Source organism: Electrona antarctica (assembly GCF_951216825.1).
Source record: "Electrona antarctica genome assembly, chromosome: 23".
Lineage (NCBI taxonomy): Eukaryota > Metazoa > Chordata > Actinopteri > Myctophiformes > Myctophidae > Electrona > Electrona antarctica.
Genome location: NC_136804.1, coordinates 3,634,037 through 3,660,543, shown reverse-complemented (window position 1 = coordinate 3,660,543; position 26,507 = coordinate 3,634,037). Strand labels below are relative to the sequence as shown.

The following is a 26,507-nucleotide window of genomic DNA, read 5'->3' as shown; positions in this document are numbered from 1 at the left end:
AGGAAGTTTTAGGTTCAAGTACAGAGCCGTGTCTTAGCGGAGGTTCCTGCTAGTTTTTTTTAATTTTATCAGACGATTTTGCAACCCATTTTTTCACCCAGTGTCAATGTAATCCAGGGCGCTACACTTCCTCTGCCAACCTGGGGAGGGCAGCGGACTGACCTCATGCTTCCTTCTATGCATGAGGAGTCCAAGCCGCTTCTTTTCACCTGACAGGGGGGAGTTTCCCCGGCCGGACGTAGCGCGTGGAAGGAACACGTTATTCCGACCAGTTCCTTTCCCCTCCATCAGGCGCCCCCCGGCTGGCCAGGGGGAGGTAGTTTAGAGACCAGGATTACTAGTGCATGTGCAGCACCCACAGCGTCCCCAGCTGGAATCGAACCCAGGACCTTCTAGCTGTAGGGCACCAGCACTACCGACTGTGCCCCATCACTTCCTTTTCTAATGATCAGAATCGGATCGGGAGCAAAGAAACGTGAAAGTGACATCCATAGTATCAACATTATATCCATATCATGATATTAGACTGGATATTGTCTGTGATTTTGGATATTGTACTATTGTGATAGGGCATAAGCGTTCTATAAAATATCGGATTGGGAAAAATCGGTATCGGCAGATACTCAAAATCAAATGATCGAAAAAAACGTGATCGGGGCATCCCTAGTTCCAGAGGTGGTTCACAAAGCTAATAAATAATATAGACTTATGGTTTAGAAATGCCTCGTCTCTCTCTCTGAGTCATTACATAACATCAACCCAAACCAAATATCTTTTCTCTTCTTTTATTACGAAATAGTGCTACAATTTACATTGCATTCTCTCTCCTGGTCGCCCTTCTGCTTGTCAGTCTGGCATTGGTTGACCCGGTGTGTGTGAGTGTGTGTGTGTGTGTGTGTGTTTCCAGTCTGTGCTTTTTGTCAAGGATGAGTTCCTTTTAAAGAACTATAGAGTATGATTGAACATTGCAGACTCTGTAGGAAGAAAAAATAAAAAGTAACAAAAAGTTCACTTCCTGCCAGAGTCCATCAGTGTGTTTGACTGTATGTCTGTCTGCACGCTGCAAAAAACTGTCTGACTGCACACTGCAAAAAAACTGGCTGTATGCACGCTGCAAAGAACTGTCTGTCTGCACGGTTGCAAAAAACTGTCTGTCTGCACGGTTGCAAAAGAAAAAAAAACATCCATCTTAACGAGTGGCGATAACGTCTGCCGTCAACACTTAAAATCTCATTTTCCTTAAAAGAAAAAGAGAAAAAAACAAAACATCCGACAATTTAAAACAAGACTCAATGCACAACTCTCTCCGTCACTGGTTGAGATGGATGCCTTTGCTGCTGCCGTGGGTTAACGTGTTGTAGCTAGATTGTAATGTAGGGCTAGTATCCATCACTGAAAACTGGCAAAAAAAAAAGAAAATCTGAATCGCTCCAAATGACAGGCCAACAAATGCAAATGGGTGGAAAGGGAAACAAAATGAGGTAAATGAGGTAAAAAAAACAAAACATAAAAGTTTAAAATATAAAGCATCTCTTTTGGGCAGGGCTGGGCAGTGAGTCCTCATTGGCCAGATTCAGTTTGAACGTATTGAAAATAAAAACACCTGTGAAGGGCACCTCTAACAGCCAACCACGTGGCTGGGTTGGTCGGTTGGTCAGGGCAGGGGGGCGGGGCAAAGTGTTGGTTGATGAGCCAGGAGAGCCAATGGTGTGTAGGCAGGAAGGAGACTGAGCCAATCAGAACGCCTGCTGGGCGGGATTGTAGTTGAAGGTGGAGGGAACGTGAGGTCGCTCTTCTAACTTATCATACTCCAAATGGAACTCCTGGGGGGGGAGAGAGAGAGAGAGAGGCAGGGAGGGAGGGATGGAGGGACACAGAATTATTACTATAGTCACAGTCATTCAGCGCAAATAATAGAATATAGAATGGTATAATTCTATTCCAAATGTCGTGCCAAATCTTTGCTACACCACCTATCCTAGGGCATAGGATCAGATTCAGCACGTTGTGAGCTTGTAGATCTGCTCTTTGTGTCACGTCTGGTACACAATAGGCTGCAATCACTCAGTTAAAAACTACTGTTATAAACAAAATAAATAACCAAAAACAATGCATAGACAGATATTTTACCAGGACTCTTTATAAATTTTTTCAACCAAGGTTCATGTTTAGGTCGTTATTAGAGAAAGTAAAGGATGAGTGTTAATTTTCCTGGGGTCTAGTAGGACTATAGTAAATAATTTAAAAAAATCGCTATACAATTGTGTAAAATAAGATACCTATTTAGCCCCATGTTCGAATGCCCCGCCCCCCCCTGTAAAAATAGCTAAAATGAAAGCAAGCAAAAAAAATTACTCATCTTTTACTTTCTCTAATAACAACCTAAAACATGAACCTTGGTTGAAAAAAACTAAAGTTGTCCTTTAATTAATTTCAAACCTTTTTCCAGGACTGGAAAATACTTTTTTTTCCAATTTCAAAATATTTATATTCCAATAATTTCATGATCTTCTGTGTCTCTGTATTATAAAAGTACAACGAGGAGTTTTTGTTTTGTTCATCATCAAGGAAAGGAAATGGATTTTGTGTTCTTTTTAGATTACTGTGTTTCATGCAGTTTCAATTCAAAAGATGGTTGAAAAAAATCACTCGTGTGAAGTGAGGGGCGCTCCTATCATACATCACCACATTCCGTGCATAGCCAATCAAATCATCACATTCCGCGGACCGCGGTACAAACGCAAAGCTGTGCATAGGAGGGGTCAAGCGCCCCTCAAAAATGTCATCCTCTAATGGGGACGTCCCCGGGTTGAACCAGCAGGTCCATCTGTACCTTGGCAACCTTTCTCCAGTTGAGGCAGTCAAAGAAGTAGTAGGTCCCTCTCTCGTAGGCGTTGGTTTTCAGCGTGGGCTCCATACCCGGCGCCCGCGTGATCCAAACCCGCTCCTCTTTATGGTACCGCCAGTCCCTGTTAAACCTGGACACACCGTTTTAATGAATACATCTTTATGGTGCCGCGCTATGAGCTTGATCTTGGAAATGTGTGCAAATCTTTGAATATATATATTCTTTCACGTTGAACATTTTTAACTCATAGATCGCTAGCGCCATCTAGCGATAGTCCAGCATATACTCCCATAATACGTCATTGAACAAGCCCGCCTCTCAGACAGACGAAAACAGTAATGGCGGAGGTGGTCGCGCAGAGTGGACCATTAACTAACTAAGAGTCTTTAGAGGCATTCATATTTTAGACACAGTCACAGCTATCGAGCGGCGGTGGCTAAGGGGTAGAGTGGCTGGATGGTAACCGCAAGGTTGCTAGTTCGAACCTGGGCTCCCCTGGAGTTAGTGAAGTGTCCTTGAGCAAGACACTGAACCCCTAATTGCTCCTGATGTGCTGGTTGGTGCCTTGCATGGTTTCCGCTGCCATCGGTGTGAATGGGTGAATGTAATGAACAATCTATGTAAAGCGCCTTCGATAAAGACGCTATATAAATGCACCATTTAAAACAGGGTCGCTTTGTTCATCCAGTGCGATCTGAACTGGACTACTCATAAAAAGGACTAGAAAAGCCTCAGCCACCACCTTTCCGTTTTTCAATGCATGGAGGCTGAAGGGAAAGTCAATCGAACTAAGGTTGAGACTGAGGGTGCATGCCATATCCTAACACCTGAATTGACCCACGGAATAAAAACATCTATAAGCCTATATTGATATCCATCTGTCGATACAGACAGGCAGACTTTCTGTCTGTGAGCACAGCTCTCATTGGCTCTAATACGGACCTTCTCGGGGTGCGGTGTGTATGATGTCCAGCCAAAACAGCCTCCAAAAAAGCTCCCAACAGCATGATCAGACAAAATATCTCTGTGTACTAGTAGCCCTTAGAGACAACCACTAGGTACTGTATGTTGGTAAAACAGAGTATCCTTAGAGTACTTTTTAACCACTAGGTGTGATAGTATTACAGAGTATCCTTAGAGTACTTTTTAAATGATGGTACAATAACAGAGTGTTCTTACAGCTCTACTGCAGCCAATAGTTGTAGCAGGTCTCCTCCATTCATATAGTAGAGATAGAACAGTAAATCCTCCCCGTACCGAGACAACTTGATAGCTGCTAACTGGAGACAGCCAGAAAGACAGAGAAAGGTTTTAAATAAGGTAACATTGATACAGACATATTCATTATATTTGGTTTTAAATAAGGTAACATTGATACAGACATATTCATTATATTTGGTTTTAAATAAGGTAACATTGATACAGACATATTCATTATATTTGGTTTTAAATAAGGTAACATTGATACAGACATATTCATTATATTTAATTCCGTCATGCATTCCAAAAATTGTATTAACCACTTTAACTGAAGTTCCAATTTTGGCATGTGATTAGCTTTAACATTTTGAAAACACAAAACAAAAAAAACAAAATAGCTCATATGCAAGCTAACATTGTCACGTGTTGTGAGCTTGACAATCTTGATTTCTTTTATTTTGTTATTTTTGTGGTTAATTCGTTAAAGGAGCATTCAGTGATTTGGGTGATTTGGAAAACCACCCAGTCCGCCCCGGTAACAAAATGTGCACATGCACGCTCTACATTGGGGGGAAGTGCAACAGGCCAACAGCATGTGCACCAAGGCTCGATCATGATTGGAGGAAGGCCCCTCTCATCCTGATTGGATGAAGGCTTTGCCACCCGCCACCAAAACTGAAACTAGGGTTTTTTGACCCCAGGGGCTCATTGGGGACAGGGAGAAACTCCTTATATGGTCAGCTCACTCTAAAGTAGGGAGGATTATCCCAAAAAAAAAGAAAAAATAAGTGGTATTTGAATGAAGTGAAATCACTGAATATACCTTTAACTAATAATAATGCAAAGATTTCAGATTCTATGACATTTTTAAACGCTACCAGATACAGTCAACCATTTGAGGAAAACAAAAGGTACCAATAACACTACATTCTAACATTAAGCTACTTCCATAAAATGATGTTTGAGTGGTGTGTGTGTGTGTGTGTGTGTGTGTGTGCAGCACAAACCTTGTCCCTTATGTGGATATTTGTTAGATATTCCGATGGTACGTGGAAGTCTGCGTGGATGGGGAGAGAAATGACAGAGTTGACAACGTGCACACCCTACCCAAAACCCTAACCTAAAACTAGCCGCACAGGGACGCCACGGGTGATGTTTAACCCACGACACATGATTTTTAACCCGCAGCATGGGTGATTTGTAACCGGCAGCGACGGTGTTGCCAGACTAATGACTGTAGGACTGTTGGTATGTCTAACCGACGTATGCAACTATGCACCCCGTGTGACTGTGGGTGGTGTAGTGATCTGGGTTCACAGTGCGTGTCCAAAGGGAGGCCCGAATTCACAGTCGAAGCTTCTAGAGCAGAACATCATACGGCGACAGTGGAATGTTTGTTACATTGTATCACAGATCACAGACAAAATGTGCAGAAAGAAGACCCTTCATAGGACACCCTGGACAGGCCCGGGCACTGCGTGAGCGCGCCAGTACGGAGACTCACCTATGTCTTGTGGTCGACAGGGAGCCGACGCCCACGGAGATGCAAACTTAGGATAGAGATTTCTGAGAGTTCACGAGGAGAGAGAGAGAGAGAGAGAGAGGGGAAGAGGAAACTAATTATGTTCTGCCTGTTACATGTGTACACAGAAAGGTTTAATACATCGTAGTGTGTGTGTGTGTGTGTGTGTGTGTGTGTGTGTGTGTGTGTGTGTGTGTGTGTGTGTGTGTGTGTGTGTGTGTGTCTTACTCAGGTGAGTTGAGGTTGAGGCCCAGGGTCGTGAGGTCAGAACCCAGCGCTAGGTGGACCATGCCGGGATCCGTCTCCGCCGCGCGAATGAAAGTCAACAAACCGATCATCCCAAACTGATCCGTTACCATGCCAACCGGGATGTTGGTCACGCGCCCTGAAGAGACACACGCACGCACACACACACACTTTAGAGTTGAAGGCAAATCCAGGTTCTCAAACCTTGTCATCTCAAGGACCCCACACATTAGTAAGTCCCCCCCCAGTTACCTCCATACAAGATTTGGACATTCCAAATGTTTCCACATTCTTTTTTGAAAGTAACAGATCGACAAACTCACAATGCATCGCGATGCAACACGTTGTTTTCTTGTAGATTGGCAATTTTCAAAAAGCTGATGTAGATGGGGTAAAGTGGTTAACATGATTTTGAGGCTATATTAACTCGTTTTGCGAGACCCCCAGGTAGTGCTGCACAATAGAGGGTATGCGCTTGCAGAAAGTGAACGGCAAATCGAGTGGCAAAGTGAGTTTAACGTTGTTTAACGTCGTTGAATACATGAGATAGGACTTGGATGTAGGGGCTGTCAAGGCCAGAAAGTAATTGTTTTGCCACTCAGTAGGCGTTCCCGCATAACTTCCGGGTATGATGATGATGTCACGCGCATACACACTTTTTAATAGAAAAAAGATCCCGATCTAGACACCCATGCCCATTTCTAAATTTGAGCAAGAATCATGAAGCATTGGTGTGCTGTCCAATTCATTTTAGCATGTTTTGGTACAGGAGAGAGACTTTAAGGGAGGTTTAAGTCAAGCACTTTGACTAATGTTAAACACATTAACTGATGCATAAAAGTGTTCAAATGTTAACATTTCCCCCTGGTGTGGGTTCAGTTAATAGAAAATAAAATGTAACGGCACGACGTGTGTGTGTGTGTGTGTGTGTGTGTGTGTGTGTGTGTGTGTGTGTGTGTGTGTGTGTGTGTGTGTGTTTGCAAAGGAGTTAAAAGGATTGTCATGGGCACATTTCCTAGACACTGCTCCTGCTTCGATGTATAGGAAACGTTTGCTCCAGTCCTATATTAGAAAATGTTATTTGTCTGTCCTAAACGTCGTCCTGTATTTGTTGTTACTGGCAGAGCTGTGTAACATTATTTGCCTCTTCGCTGGGCCAGTTCAGACGTTAGTCTCAATGTGTTTTTACTGGTTAACCCATTTTGGGCGGGAACCCCTTTTGGTGTTTTAAAGCATTATGTTATACTTTAGCTATTGAAAAATAGCAGATCTACAAGCTCATAGCGCGGCACCGAGAGCCGTGCTATGAACTTGTAGAGTGAACATTTTAACTCAAATCTTTGCTTCTGGGGAGGTCCCTGGAACAACATATTTTCAGATGGGGGGCCAATTACATATAGTTTTTGGGGTCCTTGGCATGAAATATTGAGCACCATCTTTCTGAAAACTGTCAGGATTTTGAAGACATTTTTTAAATTTCGACGTCAGGCCTAAATGGGTTAAATAAAAGGTTGAAAAAAATAAAAAATAAAAATGCCACTCACCATCGGGGAGCACCTGAATGCCTTTCTTTAGCTGGTTGTTGTTGCTCGGTACCACAGAACTCTTGTCTCCGGGGAACTTTGGACCGTCTGTGTTGGAGGAGGGTTTCCCCGACGAGTTGAGATTCTGATTGGATGAAAAATCAGAAGATGAGGGACAGTCGGTAGGTTCAATCAGTGTTAATCAAATGGTTTCATGGTTGAGTTGGAAGAAAACAATGATGGAAGGTAGGTGTCAGGTAGGTGCAATTGCAGATTTATTTTATTTTTTTGAGTGGTGCAAACCACTCCAACAACTGGCTGTGTTAGTACCCGTGTGTGTTTGTGCCTGTACGGGTGAGCATGGTTGCTATGGTTAGTATGTGACGTCACTGACATCACCGACATGTAGTTGCACCACTCAGTTCACACGGGTGTGATTTTTTTATTTTTGCATTGAACATTGGAACGTTACAATTTGTATTTCTGTTTGCCTCTTAGGATTCATAATCACAAATCTACACAGGGCAGATGTGACAAATAACTTAAATATACAAAGAAATCACTGACACATTGCAAAAAGTGACGTGTTGTAAACTTGTAGATCAACTATTTCTGCTATTTTTTGGAAATGTATGGACATTTTTCAACATGGAAACGATTGACGATTATGCAAAAAGACCTAACGGAAGGAAGAATTAAACACATCGGGGGGAAAAAGGAAGGAAAAGACAAGCTGGTTGAAAGGAGAGGTGTATCTCACGGTTTTGCTGTCTTCGTTGGTGCTGGTGGGGTCTTTCGTTTGGTAGTTGGGCCCGGGGAGAGCTGGGAAGTCCTCGTTATGGATGGAGAAGTCCTGAGACTGCTCATTGGACGGCTTGGTTACCATGCCAACTGAATAGAGACAGCGGGGGGGGGGGGGGGGGGGGTGGTTAGGTGAGGATTTCTTTACTGTATCTAAAATAGAGAGTATACACTCATTTAGAATGAGTGGCAATCACATTGAGCAGCATGGAGCGTTGGGAGTTTTGGAAACGCTCGTTGTTGGCCTAATGGTAATACCGGCGGTAATGGAAGGATGTTGTATGCATTGCAGCTCAAAGTGAACTTTACTCGGGTATCTACCGGTAGTTTGTCAAAAGTGGCCGTTTTGTTTTGGCCGTTATATTCGAAACAGATGGTCCAATCTGCTCAGTCCAAAGCTTGTTGGAATGCGTGACTTTGAGGACATTACGCGTTGACTTGCAAAATATGTGTTCACATGCCTATTTAGCATGATGGGACCCCAGTACAGTCCCAGAGAATCTATACCAAGATGCAATGAAGCCGTTATGGTGGCCCAACATCTTAACCCATTCTGGGACGGGAACCCCTTTTGGTGTTTTAACTAAGCGTTATGTTATACTTTAGCTATTGAAAAATAGCAGATCTACAAGCTCATAGCGCGCCACCGAGTGGCGCGCTACGAGCCTGTAGGTCTGCTATTTTTTGAAAAATCGTGAAAATGCTGCACACATCTTTGAATATATATTCTTTCAGAAGACTTTATTAAGTCTGTATGGTGTTGTTCACACCCACTCCTGTTACCGTAGGGAGCCCGTCCAGCCAAGGGGTTGAGTAGCGGGGTGGGATTCGAACCGCCGTCTCTCCGACTCCGGTCCGCTAATGCTGGGAAATCTGACAGGTCCAAACCCGTCACGTTCTCACTGCCGTCTGGAAAAAAAACACACACACGATTAGCATCTGAGTGGCCATAAAAGCAATTTAAAATAGTGAATAAAATAAACTTCAATAAAACTGCTGTGCGCATGTCTTCTATGTGTGTGTGTGTGTGTGTGTGTGTTTGTGTGTGGTACTGTACCTGTTCCATTGAAGATGTTGCTTGATAAGGAGCTGTTCATGCCGAATGCTGGATTCCTATTCATCCCGAACCCCGACATACTGAGACACAGACACAGCAGGAAGGTGGTTATGCTGAACAGGAGTTGGTCTTTATCTATCTATATACATTATACACATTTGAGATAATTCTGCCTGTCTTCACAAGCGGGTGGCCAAGTCATAGACCGTGACGTACGCGCAGAATGCTGACGCCTGTGCTGTGCTCCGACGATGTCACTCCTCTGGTGTTTACAACCCAGCTTTTTGCAGTTTCCCTTTCCGTGACGCGACGGACCAAAACAACGAGCGCACTTGGCTTCTCTTCTCAGTAGGGGTGCACGATTATGAAATTGTGACCGATATCCGATGTCCGATTATTTGCAGGGTCATATCTGCCGATACCAATTCTGACCGATTCCGATCTGACCACAATGGAAACAAGCCTGGCTAGGCCCTGGGCTTGGCACAAAGCCTGTTAATAAAGTATTCAATCAATCAATAAATAGCCTTTCAAGTTTGACAAAGATTTTACATCATATTTGATTTGGCTTTTGTTCTAGACTAGATATACTAGAAACTTTATATTGAACTCATTGATGAATTTTTACATTTTTCATTTGTATTTATTTTTTGCTGGTGAAAACCGATTTAATAATCTGGATTATTTTGAGACCGTTCCGATACGGCATTTTTATGGCCGATTCCCATTATGCTACCGATTATATTGTGCAATCCCTACTTCTCAGTGCTACTTAATATATTGTCACTCTGTCGGGCGGATCGCACAGCGACACAAACACGTGGATGCCAAGACGCCACAGGCGGGTCAAGCTTCTAGTTCAGTCGTGGTTTTCAACCCTTTTCATATCAAGGCCCATTATTTATTCTGCATTTGAGACACAGACCATTTGATGACATGTAGCCTGTCAGACCCACAACTTTGAATATTTGATTGTCGTCTTTGGATAACATTTTTCCACAATTCCATGCTGTATTCACGTTGGTAACATCAGGAGAGATAACAGGCAAACGTTGGTCGAAATAACAATTCTTCTACATTCTCTAATTGTGTAGACTTCTTGTAAAATAAGTAATGCAGGTGTTTAACCCATTTTGGGCAGGAACCCCTTTTGGTCTTAGCATTATGTTATGCTTTAGCTATTGAAAAATAGCAGATCTACAAGCTCATAGCGCTACGAGCTTGTAGGTCTGCTATTTTTGAAAAACCGAAGAACGACTGACATAGAAACATAGCTTTGTCAGAAAACTGTCAGGATTCAGAAGAAATTCATACAATCTGATCTCAGGTCAAAATGGGATATATATATATACGTATCGGTTGAATAAAATACATACGGTGTCTCTGTCTCACCTGCCTATGGGTTGCCGTGCTTGCTGTTGCTTGGGCATACAGATGATGCTGGGTGACGATCGGCTGGGACTCCCCATGGTCGCGCTCCTGCCTCCTCCTCCTCCTCCACCTCTCTCTCCACCTCCCCCTACTCCTCCTCCTCCACCCAGGCCGCCCACCGGCCCACCGGCTCCGACCTGTTGGCTGTGGTTGAGCATGTTTCGACTGCTCATGGGCAGGATGCCCCTGGAGACAAAAACAGAAAGAATGAGAGTTCAAACGGAGGACAGAGGGATGCGTTTAATTAGGGTTCTGTCACGAATCACGATTACACATTTTAAGTTTTTTGACCCAGATTTTGCCCCTTATGTGATGTATTGCCATGCTTTTTGTTCTTGCCTTATGTAAATCGCTCTGGACTAAATTGTAAATTGTAATTGGAGATGGAATCACTTGGAGGGGGGATGACATGGGACCGGGGGACGAGGGGGGAGGGAGGGATTAAGGGGGGGGGGGGGGGGAACTGGGAAATGCACTAATGTCTTTTTCTATGTGTAATAAATATGCATTCTATACTGCACTGCTTTTTCCAAATAAAATAAACGTAAAAAATAAAAAATAAATATCTGCTATTACGTTTTAACAACACACCATTTACTTTTAGTCCCATTTAATTATTTGAAATTGAAATAGTCATACTCAACTAATATAAATTAACACTGCTCAGAGGACATATCGAATTTTGACAGCAGTACCACTTGTCAACCAGTAGAGGTCCTACCAGAACACAGGCTCTACTTTCAACAGAAGACCAACCAACCACTACAAGCTACAAGTGTTTGTTTTATTGTATTAACATAATCTACATTATAGATGGGTCAAATTAACATTTTATACACGTTCTAGTGTGGCTGCAGTGATGCAAATAGCCTGCATCCTGCATCCTTGGACTCACTAAATTGAGAAAGGACTCAATCATGTCACCCTCCAGGAGTCCTGGGATGCAATACTGTACTCGGTACTGTACTCTAACGTCGTTGAAGTAGGACTCATAAAATGTCCCTGGGACCCATCTAAAAGACCAGTGGTCTTCTAGATGGGTTACATTGAAAACCTATTTACATCACCGATAGCTTTAAAACTGTTAGTGATTGACTGTAAGCGTGTGCGTGTGCGTGTACCTGCTAGGAGAAGGGGGGGTGTGCAAGGTGCCAGTGTTGGGTGCATTGACGTGGCTAGCTAGCTGGCTAGCAGGCTGATTCAGCCCACTCCGACTCAACTGAGGTGCAGCACTACTGTTGATGCCCCGCATAGGAAACCCCAGAGCGCCTGCAGAGACAGAGAGACAGAGTTACATTTACACAATGTTGATTTTGTCGACTAATACCATGACGATTTTTTTTCCGGCGACTACCTTTTTTCACTGACCAAAACTAAATGAAAACTGAGCTATGATGACTAAAACTAAATATATTTACCAACCAATTAAAACTGGATTAAAATGTTAGGAAGGGACTAGTGGACACGAGATCCAGTATAAGTCATTTTACACTTGGTTGCATGCTGAAAATATCAGATCTACCAGCTCACAACGTGAGCTTGTAGATCGGCTATTTTCAGCAAGTGTAAAATCGACGACATCAAGGCCCGCCAAAAGACATTTTAGTCGACTAAAACAACTGTAGATTTAGTCTACTAAAATCTTATGAGATTTTGTCGGTTAAAACTAGACTAACTAACTAAACTAAAGACAGTCAGTGCAGTCGTCTCACCTTTTTCCTCTTAGCAGATGGCTGATGTGTAAGGAATTACATGACTACTGTACATTTAGATATGTTCTGCGACATAAACTAAAAGCAAATCTGACACCTAAAGAGGGCAATAATATCAAAACGGTGTTGATCTCGTAAATCAATGAACATTTTTCGGCGACTACCTTTCTTCACTGACGAAAACTACATAAAAACTAAGCCATGACTAAACCAAGCCATGATGACTAAAACTATGACTAAATATACTGACTAGAGTATAGTATTAAAAAAAAAAAGATTCTGCTATATAAATATTTGAAGTATTTGAGAAAACTTAGGTCAGGATTTGGAAGGCATTTTTAGAATTGGCCTCAGCCCAAAATGTGATATACTAACATCAGACCAGAGTAATATAGTAAGAGAGTGGCGACACCTGCGTTGACTCCCATTGTAACAATGGAATGCGGAAGTGCTCAATCTATCTCAATGGGATAGTTCCAGCCATATAGGTGCAATGTTTGGAACTATAGCCCATAGGCACCTGCTTTGCGGCGAGATCAAAGCGTGTCGCTACTCTCCTACTCTACATCAGACTAACAAACATTTCTGATGACTAAAATATGACCAAAACCAAATGAAATGTAATTCAAAAGACTATAACTAAAACTAAATCAAAATGTGCCGTCATAATGGACAGCGGTGCTCTGTGCTCACTCTGAGGGCCGCCGTATAAGCTCGCTCCCAGCTGTGACAGCTGACCCGTCGATGAAGGGGATGGAGACGCCAGCATCTGGAAAACACAAAACAAACAAACTAAAAAAACAAAAGAAAAACAAAAGATACTCACACTTACTGAACTTAAAGAGCTGCCGGCTTATGAATCAGAATCAATTAAATGCACACATGACACATGTGCACAGCCTAATTAATATCCTGCCCCTTTAGCTCCCACAGTTTAAGCAATATTACACCAGAGAGTGTGCGTTACCGTCGTGGCACGCCTGAAGTGCCATTAATGGCGGTAACGCACACCCTCAAGTGTAATATTGCCATTATACAACAGTTAAGGTCTCCACACACCGGGCACGAATCGGATGCGAATTCGGATTTTTAGCTGCGTTTCTCCATCGGTTTTCCGAAAAACCACCTTTACTCTTAAAAAAAACATGTTAACTCAATTTCATTATAGTTAAAATATTCGATAACAAAATCATATATTCTTTTAGTGACAGATGTAGCCATTACGACTGCCTGTGGTAATCATACATACACCAACAATAATAATGGTTAGCAATTTATGTGAGCAAATGAAACCAGTGTGATGCAGCAGATAAGACGATGCAGGCCATATATCAATAAGCAAGCATAGACTATATATCAATAAGCAAGCATAGGATTATTTCTCTTACAAGAAGCCAGCCATCACACGCACAGCTCCAGACTCTAGTCTGTCCCCTATGCTGCAATGTATCCGAGCAACGTACCAATGGCCGCTTCTTAGGCTAAGCCTATTTATTAAAGGAAGTTCAACATGTCTGTCAACGTGTTCTGGTGTCAATCTCTGTCAGTCTGTTGACCGTTTGCTGCTGAGAAAACCCTTTTCTCTCAGAGTGAACCAAGGTCCCTGCCCAGTACGCACAGGAGCGGATCACCCAACCGTTTCCGGGACCGAATGGAGGTAGTCTCGGGACCGATTGAAGTGTACTCGGATACGGATCGCTGCAATGTGAAAGCATTGAATACAGTTGAATGAAGTGTACTCAATGCCAATGTGAATCATGGCCAGTGGGGACCAGGCAATCATATTCGGGAACAGTTTGAATCAAACAGACTCAGCGTGAATCTTCCCTAAGATAGCCTGGGGAGACGGAGGCTGTGAACACCAGGCCAATGGATTTAATGCCAAGGGAGCAGAAAAAGTAGCTCTCCACTTCACCGATATGTTTCGACATTTTGTGTTACGTCTCACAGCGGAATTTGCGGAAATGATAATTTTCTCATTCTATCTAACCTCGTGTCACCAGACTTTCCACCACATTCTATCTAGGGTTCTCTTTGGACGTAGAGACTACTCTCTCATGCCTCTTTGAGTGTGTTTAGCTCCCCATAAACCAAATAACACAATCAGGAAAATGCAGAACATGCATTTATTATGCAAATTAATCATGAAGCCAAAAAGCATATCTGGATATTTTATAACGAGCCGTTAACCGGCTATCCAGTTAGCCGTTGCCATCCCTAATTTATTGTAAAGGATAATTGATCTGTGTTTTACTCTACAGTGCGATGAGATCGCTGCAATCAATAGCGCTCAGCGCGTCACATCGCATTGTGAGCTTCTAGAACCGCTGCAGTCAGCTTGTAGATATCAGATATTTGGCTGCGTACCCCCTCTGAAAATGTTTACTTTAGATATTGAAAAATAGCAGATCTACAAGCGAAAAATCGTGAAAATGTGGCTCAAATCTTTGAATATATATTCTTTCAGAGCGAACGTTTTTAACCCAAATCTTTGCGATCTGGGAGGTCCCTGAAACGACATATTTTGAGATGGGGGTCCGCGGCCAATTACATATTATTTTGGGGTCCTTGACATGAAATATTTTGAGAACCACTGACATAGAAACATAGGTTTTTCAGCAAACTGTCATGATTTAGAAGACATTTTGTCAAATCTGGCCTCATTCCTATATGGGTTACGCACACGTCTGAACTTTAATCCCTGACCGTCGGCAACCAGTAGCGCCTGAAGTAGTAGGACTACAGTATAGAGGGTATGCGTGTGACATCATCGTACCTGGAAGTTATGCGGGAACGCCCACTGAGTGGCAAAAAACTACTTTCTGGCCTTGACAGCCCATTCATCCAAACAGAAAAGTCCTGTCTGATTGCATTAAACAATGTTAAACTCACCAACATTGCAGCTGTACGAAAAGCTTGAATTATCCTCTATCTGCAAAGTTTTTGTTTCATAAAACTCCACCATAGAAAGTTACTTTCTGTCAAGAAATGCCCTGCATTTGATTATAGTGTCAGAGTTTGGAAGTGCTTGTTTTCAACACAACATTTTGCTGCCTCCTGCATTATGTGACATTTAGAAACAGGTGGTACGCAGGAGGGTTGAGTGATTTCCAACGAGCCCTTCCAAACTCCAACACTCCATGCTGCTCAATGTTTTGCCACTCAGTCTAGATGAGGGGGGCGTGTTCTGATGGGAAAATCATGCATGTGCATACTCTCTATACTTCAGGTAGGATGGAACATGGAACTAATTATGCTACAAAACACAGACAGGCTGAGAGACCTACAAACGAGACAGACAAGAAGGAACGTACGTCTTTGTCAGTGCGGTGGGGCGGGAACATAGACTGCTGGCCGTAGTAGAGGCTGGAGTCGTCGGCGTAGTCGCTGTCCACCCCCCCTTCCACGAACTTCTTCCTGTTAGCACCAAACATGCCGTGTGTCACCTGGAAAACAGACAGTAGACGCATATGAAACCAGGCTCTTCCTGAGTTTTCATGTTTATGGAACGTCGTATACAGTTATTAGGGGTGTCATGATTACACATTTTAAGCTGACGGTTAATTCATTGTCACACAAATAATTGCAATTAACCATTTGTGTTTTTTGGCATTGGACATTGGAACATTATGAATAGAAACTAATTACATTTCTGTTGGGCTTTAGGCCCGAACCGCACCAATGCACCTAGTCACAACTGTCACAGACTCACACCAATGCAACTCCTGGCAACTGCCACTGGGGATAATGGTTGCAAGCAACTACTGTACATGCAACTACTCGCAACCGTTTGGTTATAAGGAGTTGCATGGCGAATTGGGGCGGTTTGGGCCTTAGGCTTCGTAATTTAAAAAAAGTGCACAGGGCAGATATGACAAATAACTGAAATATATACCAACATGAACATTTTTCAACATGGACACGATTATGACAAAAATAATTGCTATTAAAATAATTGTGAATAAGATGACTATGTGAGACTACCCTAACAGTTATGCCTGCTGAGAAGCATTGTTACAACAACACAACAGTGTGGGTGTAAGCCTAATCATGTCAACGTCCGCCCAATGGCAGTAGTGTAGGTTGAATGCAAGCCTGTTGTGTGACGTCGTATCAAGTTTCTTCTTTGTGTAACATGATGATGACGTGACATTCTCTTCAATAGAGAAAGTGACCTTTAGCTTCTTAACCTAGAACAGTGGTTCCCAAACCTTTTCATGTCAAGGACCCCCAAATTGACACTAATTAGCCAACAGACACCCCATTTGTACGGCTCTAGCAGTCACTTTAAACCGTTTCATTTCGAGTACCCCCAGTTTGACATGCATTAGTCTACGGACCCCCATTTAATGGCCTTTCTATCTCTGGGATCCCCAATTTATATTGTAAATGATAATTTAACTCTGATTGTACAAATGGAACCAAATGGAACCCATTTGGTTCCATTTGTACACACTCAGTTACACAGACCCATAAGGGTCCACTTGGTTCCTAACTATCATTTAGCTGGGGACCCCCTAGAACTCCCTCAAGGACCCCTGGGGTGCCCAGACCCCACTTTGGGAACCACTGCCCTAGAACACTAAACATATTTTTTGCTACACCATCACTAAACACGGGTATAATATTTTACCCAATGCAAAATATTCCATAAAAAATATTTCTCATCATAAATCTTCATATATTGAAGTACAGCAATACATGGCATCTTGGGTGTGTGTGTGTGTGTGTGTGTGTGTGTGTGTGTGTGTGTGTGTGTGTGTGTGTGTGTGTGTGTATATTATACACTCAGCATATTGTAAGTGTATTGGGTAATAAATAATGAGCTCTGTCATTCATGGAACACAAGGCCATATACAATGTCTCAATCCCCTCCACTGACTGCCAACTACAAAAACTTTTCCTCAGTCACCATGGGAGGAAACAAAGAACACAACATAGACACAGTTATGTCTTTGACTCTCATAATAGCTGGAAGTAAGGGAGGAATAACGCTTTCTTGGGTTATTAAATCCTCTTAGCAGTCCTTGTATTGAACTGTACTTGCATGTGCTTTGTACCCCCCCTAGTGCAAACTGCCAATAAAGTATTCATTCAAACAAAACATATAATAAGTTCTACAATGACCGCCGCGCGTAGGTGTGCATTGAATTACTGGCAGACTATAGTCACTATAGTGCAGTCCACTTCTGTAAACAAACTGTACAACTCGTGTGGCAGGATTTAGAACATGGTATGGCATACATAGATATATTATATACCTGCACAAAGAATATGTCACTGTCTTTTGTTGTAACGTTATTGACGGTTGTAAACAAACAACGGGGACGTGGCTTGTTGTAAGCAAGCATCAGCAGCATGCCGGTCTATCTACGAGTTGTTGTTGCTGTCACAACAAGTGACCCATTTAATGCCAGTCCTTGTTGTGCTAAATAAGCGCTATGTATGCGTGGCAATTACAACGTTACAGTACCGCTCATTTGGGCACACAACACACACAAAAACAAAAAACCGGCTGCAAAAAGCTTTAAGAGAGAGGGTACCGGGATGTGGTTTATTATGCTCCACAGATGACTGAAACATTAGCAGCTCGAGCTAACATTTTGCAGTGATGACTGCTAACATGCTAAGCTCGCTCTGGCTGTCTGTCTATGGAGCTTTTTTTTAGCAGGCTAGGCTAGGCTAGCTAATGCTAACTCGCAGACATTGTGGATTAATTCCACCGCGTCGAGCCCCGACCAGAACGCCGAATGGCCGGGGTGAATCCAGCGGACGTTCGGTCCGCCGTCCGCCGAGACCGAGAGCGAAACGAGGGGGAGCTTTACTTGTGTTTTCGTTGTGGGGTTTTGGGGCCTACTACTACTACTAGCCCACCGTCCGGTCCGCTCTCTCATCTCAAACAAAAACACAAAAGACGATCACGTCAAAGCGCCGAGCCGAGCCGTTTAGAGCACCCCGAACCCCGGCTGCATGTGGACTCGGCACGGTGCCGTGACGGTCCGTCTGGGGGTGATAACCTAACGACAAGGCGTTCATTTAGGAGGAGAAATGAGCGAAAAATTATGTCTCACCGCATCAATCCGTCTTCCCCGCTACATACAATCCAAGATGGCCGACTTCAGGTCGCCAATCATCGAGGATGCTGGGAAAGCCATTCGCCTCTGACCTCTTTAGACCTCCTCATCCATCCATCCATCCATCCACCACTGTCTCCTCCTGCATCTCTCTCCTCCTCCTCTCACCTACATGGCATCTCCTCTCCTCCCATGACTGTATCACATCCCATATCACGGGTCTTAGCCTAACTTAAATATAAGTATGGGCCATTACTGACTGTGTGGTGAATGTGATATATGGTCCCTGCTTTCATTGTTTTGATTGATTGATTGATTGATTGATTGATTGATTGATTGAAGAATGTATTAACAGTTTTGGAGAATTACAGTACATTTCAAGCACAACTCAATACAAGACTATCCACACAATAACTGTAGACGACACTATAAAGCATTACACTTGTTTACAATAGGGTCCACCATGTTCAATGATGAATTGAACATGGTGGACCCTATTGTAAACAAGTGTAACATTTAGAGACGTACAAATATACACTATCATCATAGAGGTAAAAAGGGAAAAAAATCACACCCGTGTGGTGCAACTCCGTGTGGGGGTCCCCGGGGGGGGGGGGAGTTCCAGACCCACAGGAACGCACCCAGGGTGCTGGCCCGATTCCGGCGAGCCGCCCCGCGTCCGAAACGGTTGAGAAATGACAGTTACCGTGTGGGGGTCCCTCTACTGTACTGTACTGTACTGTACTGTACTGTACTGTACTGTACTGTACTGTACTGTACTGGCACACCCAAAATCACCATATATACAGTTAATATGTGCGTGTGTGTTTGTGTGTGTGTTAGGTTGCGCACAGGTGGTGAAAAACAACCACGCTGTTTTCGTGCTCAGACATACCTACCTACCCAGCCAGGCAGGCAGGCAGGCACCCACACACATACTCACTTAAGGAAGTGGTTGCACCACTTAAAAACATATACAGTGAGGGGAAAAGGGGGTGGGTATAGGGGCTTCATATTACGGGGGCCAGTTTCGAATTGCAGCCATCCGTAGGTGCCCTTTGAGAGCGGTTTTGAAGGAGTCAAGGGATTTAAATTAATTTAGTCCCTTGTTTCTGCCCAATCTGGGTTGCACATGGTTTGTTGAACTCCCTCTGGTGTTGTGGGCGTGGACTTCGTTGACATTAAGGAAGTATTTAGATAGGTACATGGGTATTGCAAGATGCTGTACTCTATCGTCAACCCTAAGCCATTCCAGCCTGTCAAAGTGGGCAGGGGTGAGGTGGGTTTGGGGAGTGAGGCCAAGTAGTAGCCTGACCAGTTTGTTTTGGGAAGTCTGGAGCCTTGTTTTAAGGGCCTTTGAGGTGCTGTGGTACCAAGAGGTAACCTGACTCCGCCAGATGGGGCAGCAGAGAGTACAGTGTACTCTCTGCTGCCCCATCTGGCGGAGTCAGGTTAACCAAGAGGTGCATGCATAGTCGAAGAAACTTTGTATGAGGGCTCCTGCTAGGGTCTTCAAGGTGTTTTTGTTGACCAGTGAGGAGATCCTATAGGAACCTTGTTCTTTGGTTGACCTTTTTGAGTTTTGCATTAAAATGTTGTACTCAAATATTTTTGTATACTAATAATTTCCACATTGTGGACAATAAATGAAACTAACTAACATAAGTACTATAGGCTTGAACTTGAGTAAAGTCAACAACAGACACAGCACAGTCAGCACACCGACTACCAGAGCTTTTACAAAGTTACAGTGTGCGGACGTCTATTTTTTATATTGCCTTATCCACTGTTTGGTCCTGCACCTGCCATCCTGTAGATGCGCCAGTTACTACTCTTTCTCGAACCTTGCGTCACCAGGCTTCCACTCTTTCCCTAATCTCCTCTCGTCTCAACTCTGCTCTTCGAATCTCTGCACATCTCATCTCAACATATCTCATTTAACATGACCAAATAACATTTCGCCTGGAAAGGAGCCAGCTTAGGTGCATGGTTCTCATTGTGTGGAATGTCACATTTCACACGTCAATGTATAAAAATCATTTGAAAATAGCAGATGTACAAACTCACAATGTGTCACATCGAGCTTGTAGACAGTCTATTTTCAAATGGCCAAAATTTGATATAGGCGGAAGTGGTTAATGCATATTTTGAAATGATAATAAAAATCTATAAAGTAACTACATTTGTCAAATATTTGTAGTGGAGTAAAAGTATAACATTTGCCTCTGAGATGTAGTGGAGTAGAAGCAAAAGTACACAACACTGGAAATGCTCCAGTAAAGTAAAACGTTCCTCAAAATTGTACTTGACTATTCTGGATAAAGAACAGATATTGTAATTTTCAGCTTTCCCCCAAAATGTAATAATAAATAAAAATGAACTACAGAATAAATGTATGCTTTGAAATATTGTAGTAAATTGTTCATGGTACATCATTATCAGACTTTACTCTTTAACCTATCGTTTGCACAAAATGTGTTTAAATACACCATCTAGGTTGAATGCACATGCCTGCCCAGAGCACTCAAACCTTTTCATGTCAAGGAAGGGGCTAAAGTGTCCCATACACCACAAGATTGTTGACAAGACTTTGGAAAGATTCTTAAAAGGCTACATTCTAGTCTAATTTATTTTTTTAAATCTTGTAAGTGTGTCATCCTGCAACATCTACAATCAACCACAAGATGTCACACATGTGCATTTTTTCCCACAAATCCATTGCTTTAGCAATAATTGTCAGAGGTGTTCTATTATATTCCATTGAAGGATTATAAATGTGATAATGATGAAATATGTTAGCTCTATATCATCATAGACCTGAATAAGAATGTCTGCTATTTGAATAAGAAAATATATCAAAAGTTAATTTCAGGATTTTATTATCTGTAAAAGATTGAGGACCACTGGAATAGAACACATTTATTTTAAATTGCACCATTTAACACAAATTACACAATAGAACACTAGCAGTCGGTGGCCCAGGGAGCAGAGATTTAGAGCAAGTAACCGAGACCACCGTTTAACGTCTGGTCTGAGGCCCACCATGTATGAGGTCAAAAATCCTTCAAATGGATACGTGCGGTTCCGTGACCAAATGTACAAATCGAACAGTTTTGACAAAGCTGTTAAACAGCTTTAACATCTTTGGGACCCCAATCTATTGTAAATGTCTGGCGTTTATTTTTCGTCGACCATATCCTTGATCTGCCTGAACTGTTGACGGTTTTCCTCCGTTGATGCCGATACGACACCCATTTGTGTGTTCTGATCCTCCGACACGACACCCATTTGTGTGTTCTGATTCTGATCCTCCATGTTTATCCTCCACAGTTTATACAAACATGATTAAATGCTCCATTTTGCAATGTCCAGATTTAACTTCCTACATGTAAAGCATTTGATAATCATTTCAGCAATGCTTGTAATTTTCTAAAATCTTAAGAGAATAAAAAAAGCTTTTACATCCGTAGATTGGCTATTCTAGCATTTGTTGACTAAGTATAAATTAAGTCTTAAGTGGTTAAGGTAGATGCTAATTAAATAATTTGTTGTCCAAATAATAATAAGTCTAGGAATGGAAAAGAAAGTTGGTTCGTTTCATATACTGAAAAACCGGCCAGTCACTGGGGGTCTCTTTGGTCAGTGTGAACAGATCTACACCATCTAGTCCAGGGGTTCTCAACCCGTGTGTCGCGACCCCTAGGGGGGTCGCCAAATTATTTTAGGGGGTCCCCAAATTATTTAAAAAAAATAATAAATTAAGATTTTTTTTTCACGATTTTTCAAAAATAGCAGATCTACAAGCTCGTAGCGCGCCACTCGGTGGCGCGCTATGAGCTTGTAGATCTGCTATTTTTCAATAGCTAAATTATAACAATGCTTAAAACACCAAAAGGGGTTCCCGCCCAAAATGTTTTAAGGTTATTGTAGCAGTCAATTTATATTGGGGGTCGGGAGGGGGCGGGGCGGGGGTCCCGAGACATTGCCAAAGCATTTCCGGGGGTCCCCGGCCAAAAACGTTGAGAACCCCTGATCTAGTCCAGTAGGTACTAAAGGAGTCCCAAGCATTACAATTTTACAATTTAGGCATTTAGCAGACGCTCTTAATCCAGGGCGATTTACATTAAGCAAGAATAAAAAGCATGGCAATACATAACATACATAAAAAGTAGTTATCATGAAACATGCGTAAGCTAAGGACATTATAACAGTGGAATATCTATATAATGAAACTATGCATACTATACATACTGTGTAAAGTGCTATGACTACATACAATGCAATTAGTGCATAGTCTTTGAATATACAGTACATTCTTTCACAGCGAACGTTTTTAACTAAAATATTTGCTTCTGGGGGGTCCCTGGAACAAAATATTCTGAAATATTGGTCGGCGGGCAATGACATAATTTTGGGGTCCTTGACGTGAAATAGTTTAGAACCACCGATATAGAAACATAGGTTTTTCAGAAAACTGTCATGATTTAGAAGACATTTTGTAGAATCTGGTCTCAATGGGTCAAGTCATTAAGTTAGCTATAGTTCACATGTTGTACCTCCAACAGGGCCAAGTGTTCGCGAACCTCTGTGATGATTGTGGACAGGTTGTTACGCACTATTCGTCTCTCTTCATTGGTCTCAAGCTGGACCCGCTGGTACCTAGGGTACAGATAGGAACAGAGTCAAGGTCTAAAATCAGTGAACTGAGCAGTGCAACAGGCAACTATACATTTATTTATAGTTACTGACTGTACTGTACTGTACTGTACTGTACTGGCATGTGCTCTGTATACTGTGCCCAAGGCTCGTACTGTAGTGTACGAGCCTCAACCCCGTCACGGCCAACCTGCGCACCATGGGTGACAGGGCCTTCTGCACAGCTGCCCCTGAACTGTGGAATGCTCTCCCCGCACACTTGAGAGTGCCACAGTCAATCGACTGCTTCAAGAGAGGACTAAAGACCTACCTTTTTAATAAGGCCTTCCCCCAAACCCACTGATTTTATTCCCTGACCTCATGTTCAATAACTGTTGTTTTTTGTTTCCTGATGCTAAACTGTGTGCTTTTAATCGTGTAATGTTCTTTTTTTTCTGCTTTTACCAATTGTTTCATAATTTTGCCTAATGCCTACTGTAGCACTTTGAGATTCCGAGGAATGTAAAGTGCATTATAAATAAAATCCATTATTATTATTACTCTGTGCTGTACTGGCCACTTTAGGTGTAGCAGCTGTCCGTGCTTGGACACACACACACACACACACACACACACACACACACACACACACACACACACACACACACACACACACACACACACACACACACACACACACACACACACACACACACACACACACACACACACACACACACACACACACACACACACACACACACACACACACACACACACACACACACACACACACACACACACACACAATGGCGCGGAGGAGCTGCTCAAAAACACACACAACTCAGCTGTACCTTTGAAATATAATATACTGCAAATACATCTCCTCCACACAGCAATGATCATCTCCTCAAACAGTTTTTAAAAGTGCTTAACCCATAAAAAATAAAATCATGTTGCTATATACACAGCATCTAAAAAGACAGGTTAAAGAGGGTTAAAATTTAACCTGTCCTGTTGACTGATATTATCATTAAATGTTATAGCGATTTATTTTTGTATTCTTTACTATAGTCCAAGAAATTACATTTGGCCACAAAAGATCACGGGATCTACTGAATGTGTCAAACTGGCATATTGAGCCCCCCAGTAGGCTACCTTCACATTCAGTAGATCCTGTGATCTTCTGTGGCCAGATGTAATTTCTTGGGGTCTAGTAGGACTATAGTAAATAATAAAAAAATAAATCGCTATAAAATGTTGTAAAGAAATACATATTTAGCCCCATGCTCGAATGCCCCCGCCCTCCTGTCAAAAACAGCTAAAATCCCTAAAACTAAAGAAAGCAGCAAATGAAAAAAAAATTAACACTCATCTTTTACTTTCTCTAATAACAACCTAAAACATGAAAAAAACTAAAGTTGTCCTTTAAGGTCAAAAAGATGTAGCCTATATAGGAGGCCCTCAAAAAATAATCACACCCGTGTGAAGGGAGGGCGGGGCGCTCTTATCATGACGTAACATGTCGACATATGGCGTAAATTCTCCAAAACATGAATCACTTCAGCCCTATATAAATTTCGGCCACTTGAAAATAGGCGATCTACAAACTCACAGTGTGTTGCGAATGATGCGATGCATTGTGAGCTAAGGTTGCTTGGTCTTGGTGTTGTCCTAGACTCAGATTTAAATTTTAACAGTCATATCAAAACTGTAATTTTATCTGCCTATTATCACCTTAAAAATATTGCAAGAGTTAGAGGAATTATGTCCAAGCAAGATCTAGAAACACTTATACATGCTTTTGTTTCCAGTAGACTGGATTACTGTAATGGTCTGCTCACAGGACTTTCAAACAAAGCTCTTCGTCAACTCCAACTGATTCAGAATGCTGCTGCTAGAGTCCTGACAAAAACTAGGAAATATGACCATATTACACCAGTTCTAAAATCCGTACATTGGCTACCAGTGTCCCAGAGAATTGATTTTAAAATTGTGTTACTTGTCTATAAATCTGTTTGTGGCTTTGGGCCCAGCTACATCTCAGACATGCTGGAGCCATATGAACCCTCTAGAACCCTCAGGTCATCTGGGGCTGGCCTACTGATAGTTCACCCGATAGTTGGAACAAAACATGGTGAAGCAGCATTTCACTATTATGCAAAAACCTGGAATAATATTCCAGGTTACATTAGGAAATCCCCAACCATAGCCATTTTTAAGTCCAATTTAAAAACGTATTTATTTAACATTGCCTATCCCAGTGATGTCTAATAACAGCTAGGTCTTGCCTGGGCTTTAAATTAGCTGTGTTTTCTGTTTCTATCAAAGGTGGGAGTATTTGTTGTAATGTATATGCTCCTATATCTTATTTTAATTGTATCTATTATAATCTGTATTCATTTTAAAGTGCACTGTTGCACTCTGTATTTGTTTTTATTCTGTAAAGCACTTTGAATTGCCTTGTGTATGAAAGGTGCTATATATATAAACTTGCCTTGCCTTGCCTTGCCTTGGCTTCTATTTTCAAAAGACATTTTACACATTTGAAAACTTGTGAAGTAGGACACTCTACATAACGAGTTTCTACTTTCGGTATACTTTAAGTACATCTTCATACCAATACTTTTGTACTTTACTGTACTTTAATCTAAGTACATTTTTAATTCCGGACTTTTACTTGTAACAGAGTATTTCTGCATAGCAGTATTGATACCTTTACTTAGTAAGTAAAGGATGCAAGTACTTTTTCTTTTAAGATATTTCTTTGGCTTTTTTATGTCTTTATTGATAGGGATTTGACAGGAAAGGGGGACAGAAGACATGCGGCAAAGGCCGCTCAGCCGCAGCCCAGGCCACAAGTACCTTTTCCACCACTGCTTATTATTATTGTCTCCACCAGGCCGAAGGCATGGGGAGAGAGTATGTTTTGCACTCCGTCCGTGTGTGTGTGTGTGTGTGTGTGTGTGTGTGTGTGTGTGTGTGTGTGTGTGTGTGAAACTGCACCGATCTGCGTGAAACGTTGCATGCACACTCCCTAGAGGCCAAGGACAAACCTTTGACCTGCATTTTCCGCATCTGCCTTTTATAGCGCCACCAGGAGGCCGACTTTTGTAAAACACATTTTTTGATATTACTCCTCCAGATTCTGTCCAAACATCTCACAAATCGTTGATACACAGTATCTCTATGGTCATGTGCTCAAGTCAGATCTGTCCGATATTTCATATTCCATCCTAATTGGCTATAATTGGCTTTCACAGTTTGCAAGATTGCCCCGTTTTGAACAAAAGCCTCTAATCATGAACGCAGCATGCAATTTACGTGAAATCTTTCACACATTTTCGTACTAGGCTGAGGAATATATCCCACCCTTTTCACATTAGCCTGTTAAATCAACCAACAGGTTGATTTTTGCAAAACACATTTTTGGAACAAAATGCCTCAAATCATCCAAT

At 42.2% G+C, this 26,507-nt stretch overlaps 1 protein-coding gene across 1 annotated transcript; it reads right to left on the bottom strand.

The window, feature by feature from the left end:
- Nucleotides 1–1,366: 1,366 nt before the first annotated feature.
- Nucleotides 1,367–18,563, bottom strand: LOC306916590 (CCR4-NOT transcription complex subunit 2-like). The gene is made up of 15 exons (XM_079494524.1): nt 18,412–18,563; nt 15,655–15,786; nt 13,034–13,109; nt 11,750–11,897; nt 10,590–10,814; nt 9,198–9,277; nt 8,924–9,049; nt 8,100–8,230; nt 7,361–7,484; nt 5,799–5,955; nt 5,553–5,614; nt 5,056–5,105; nt 4,028–4,128; nt 2,834–2,978; nt 1,367–1,823 (listed from the first exon to the last, which is right to left on the bottom strand). The coding sequence occupies exons 2-15, from the start codon at nt 15,772–15,774 to the stop codon at nt 1,737–1,739; spliced, it is 1,632 nt and encodes a 543-aa protein (XP_079350650.1). The 5' UTR covers nt 15,775–15,786; nt 18,412–18,563; the 3' UTR covers nt 1,367–1,736.
- Nucleotides 18,564–26,507: the final 7,944 nt, after the last annotated feature.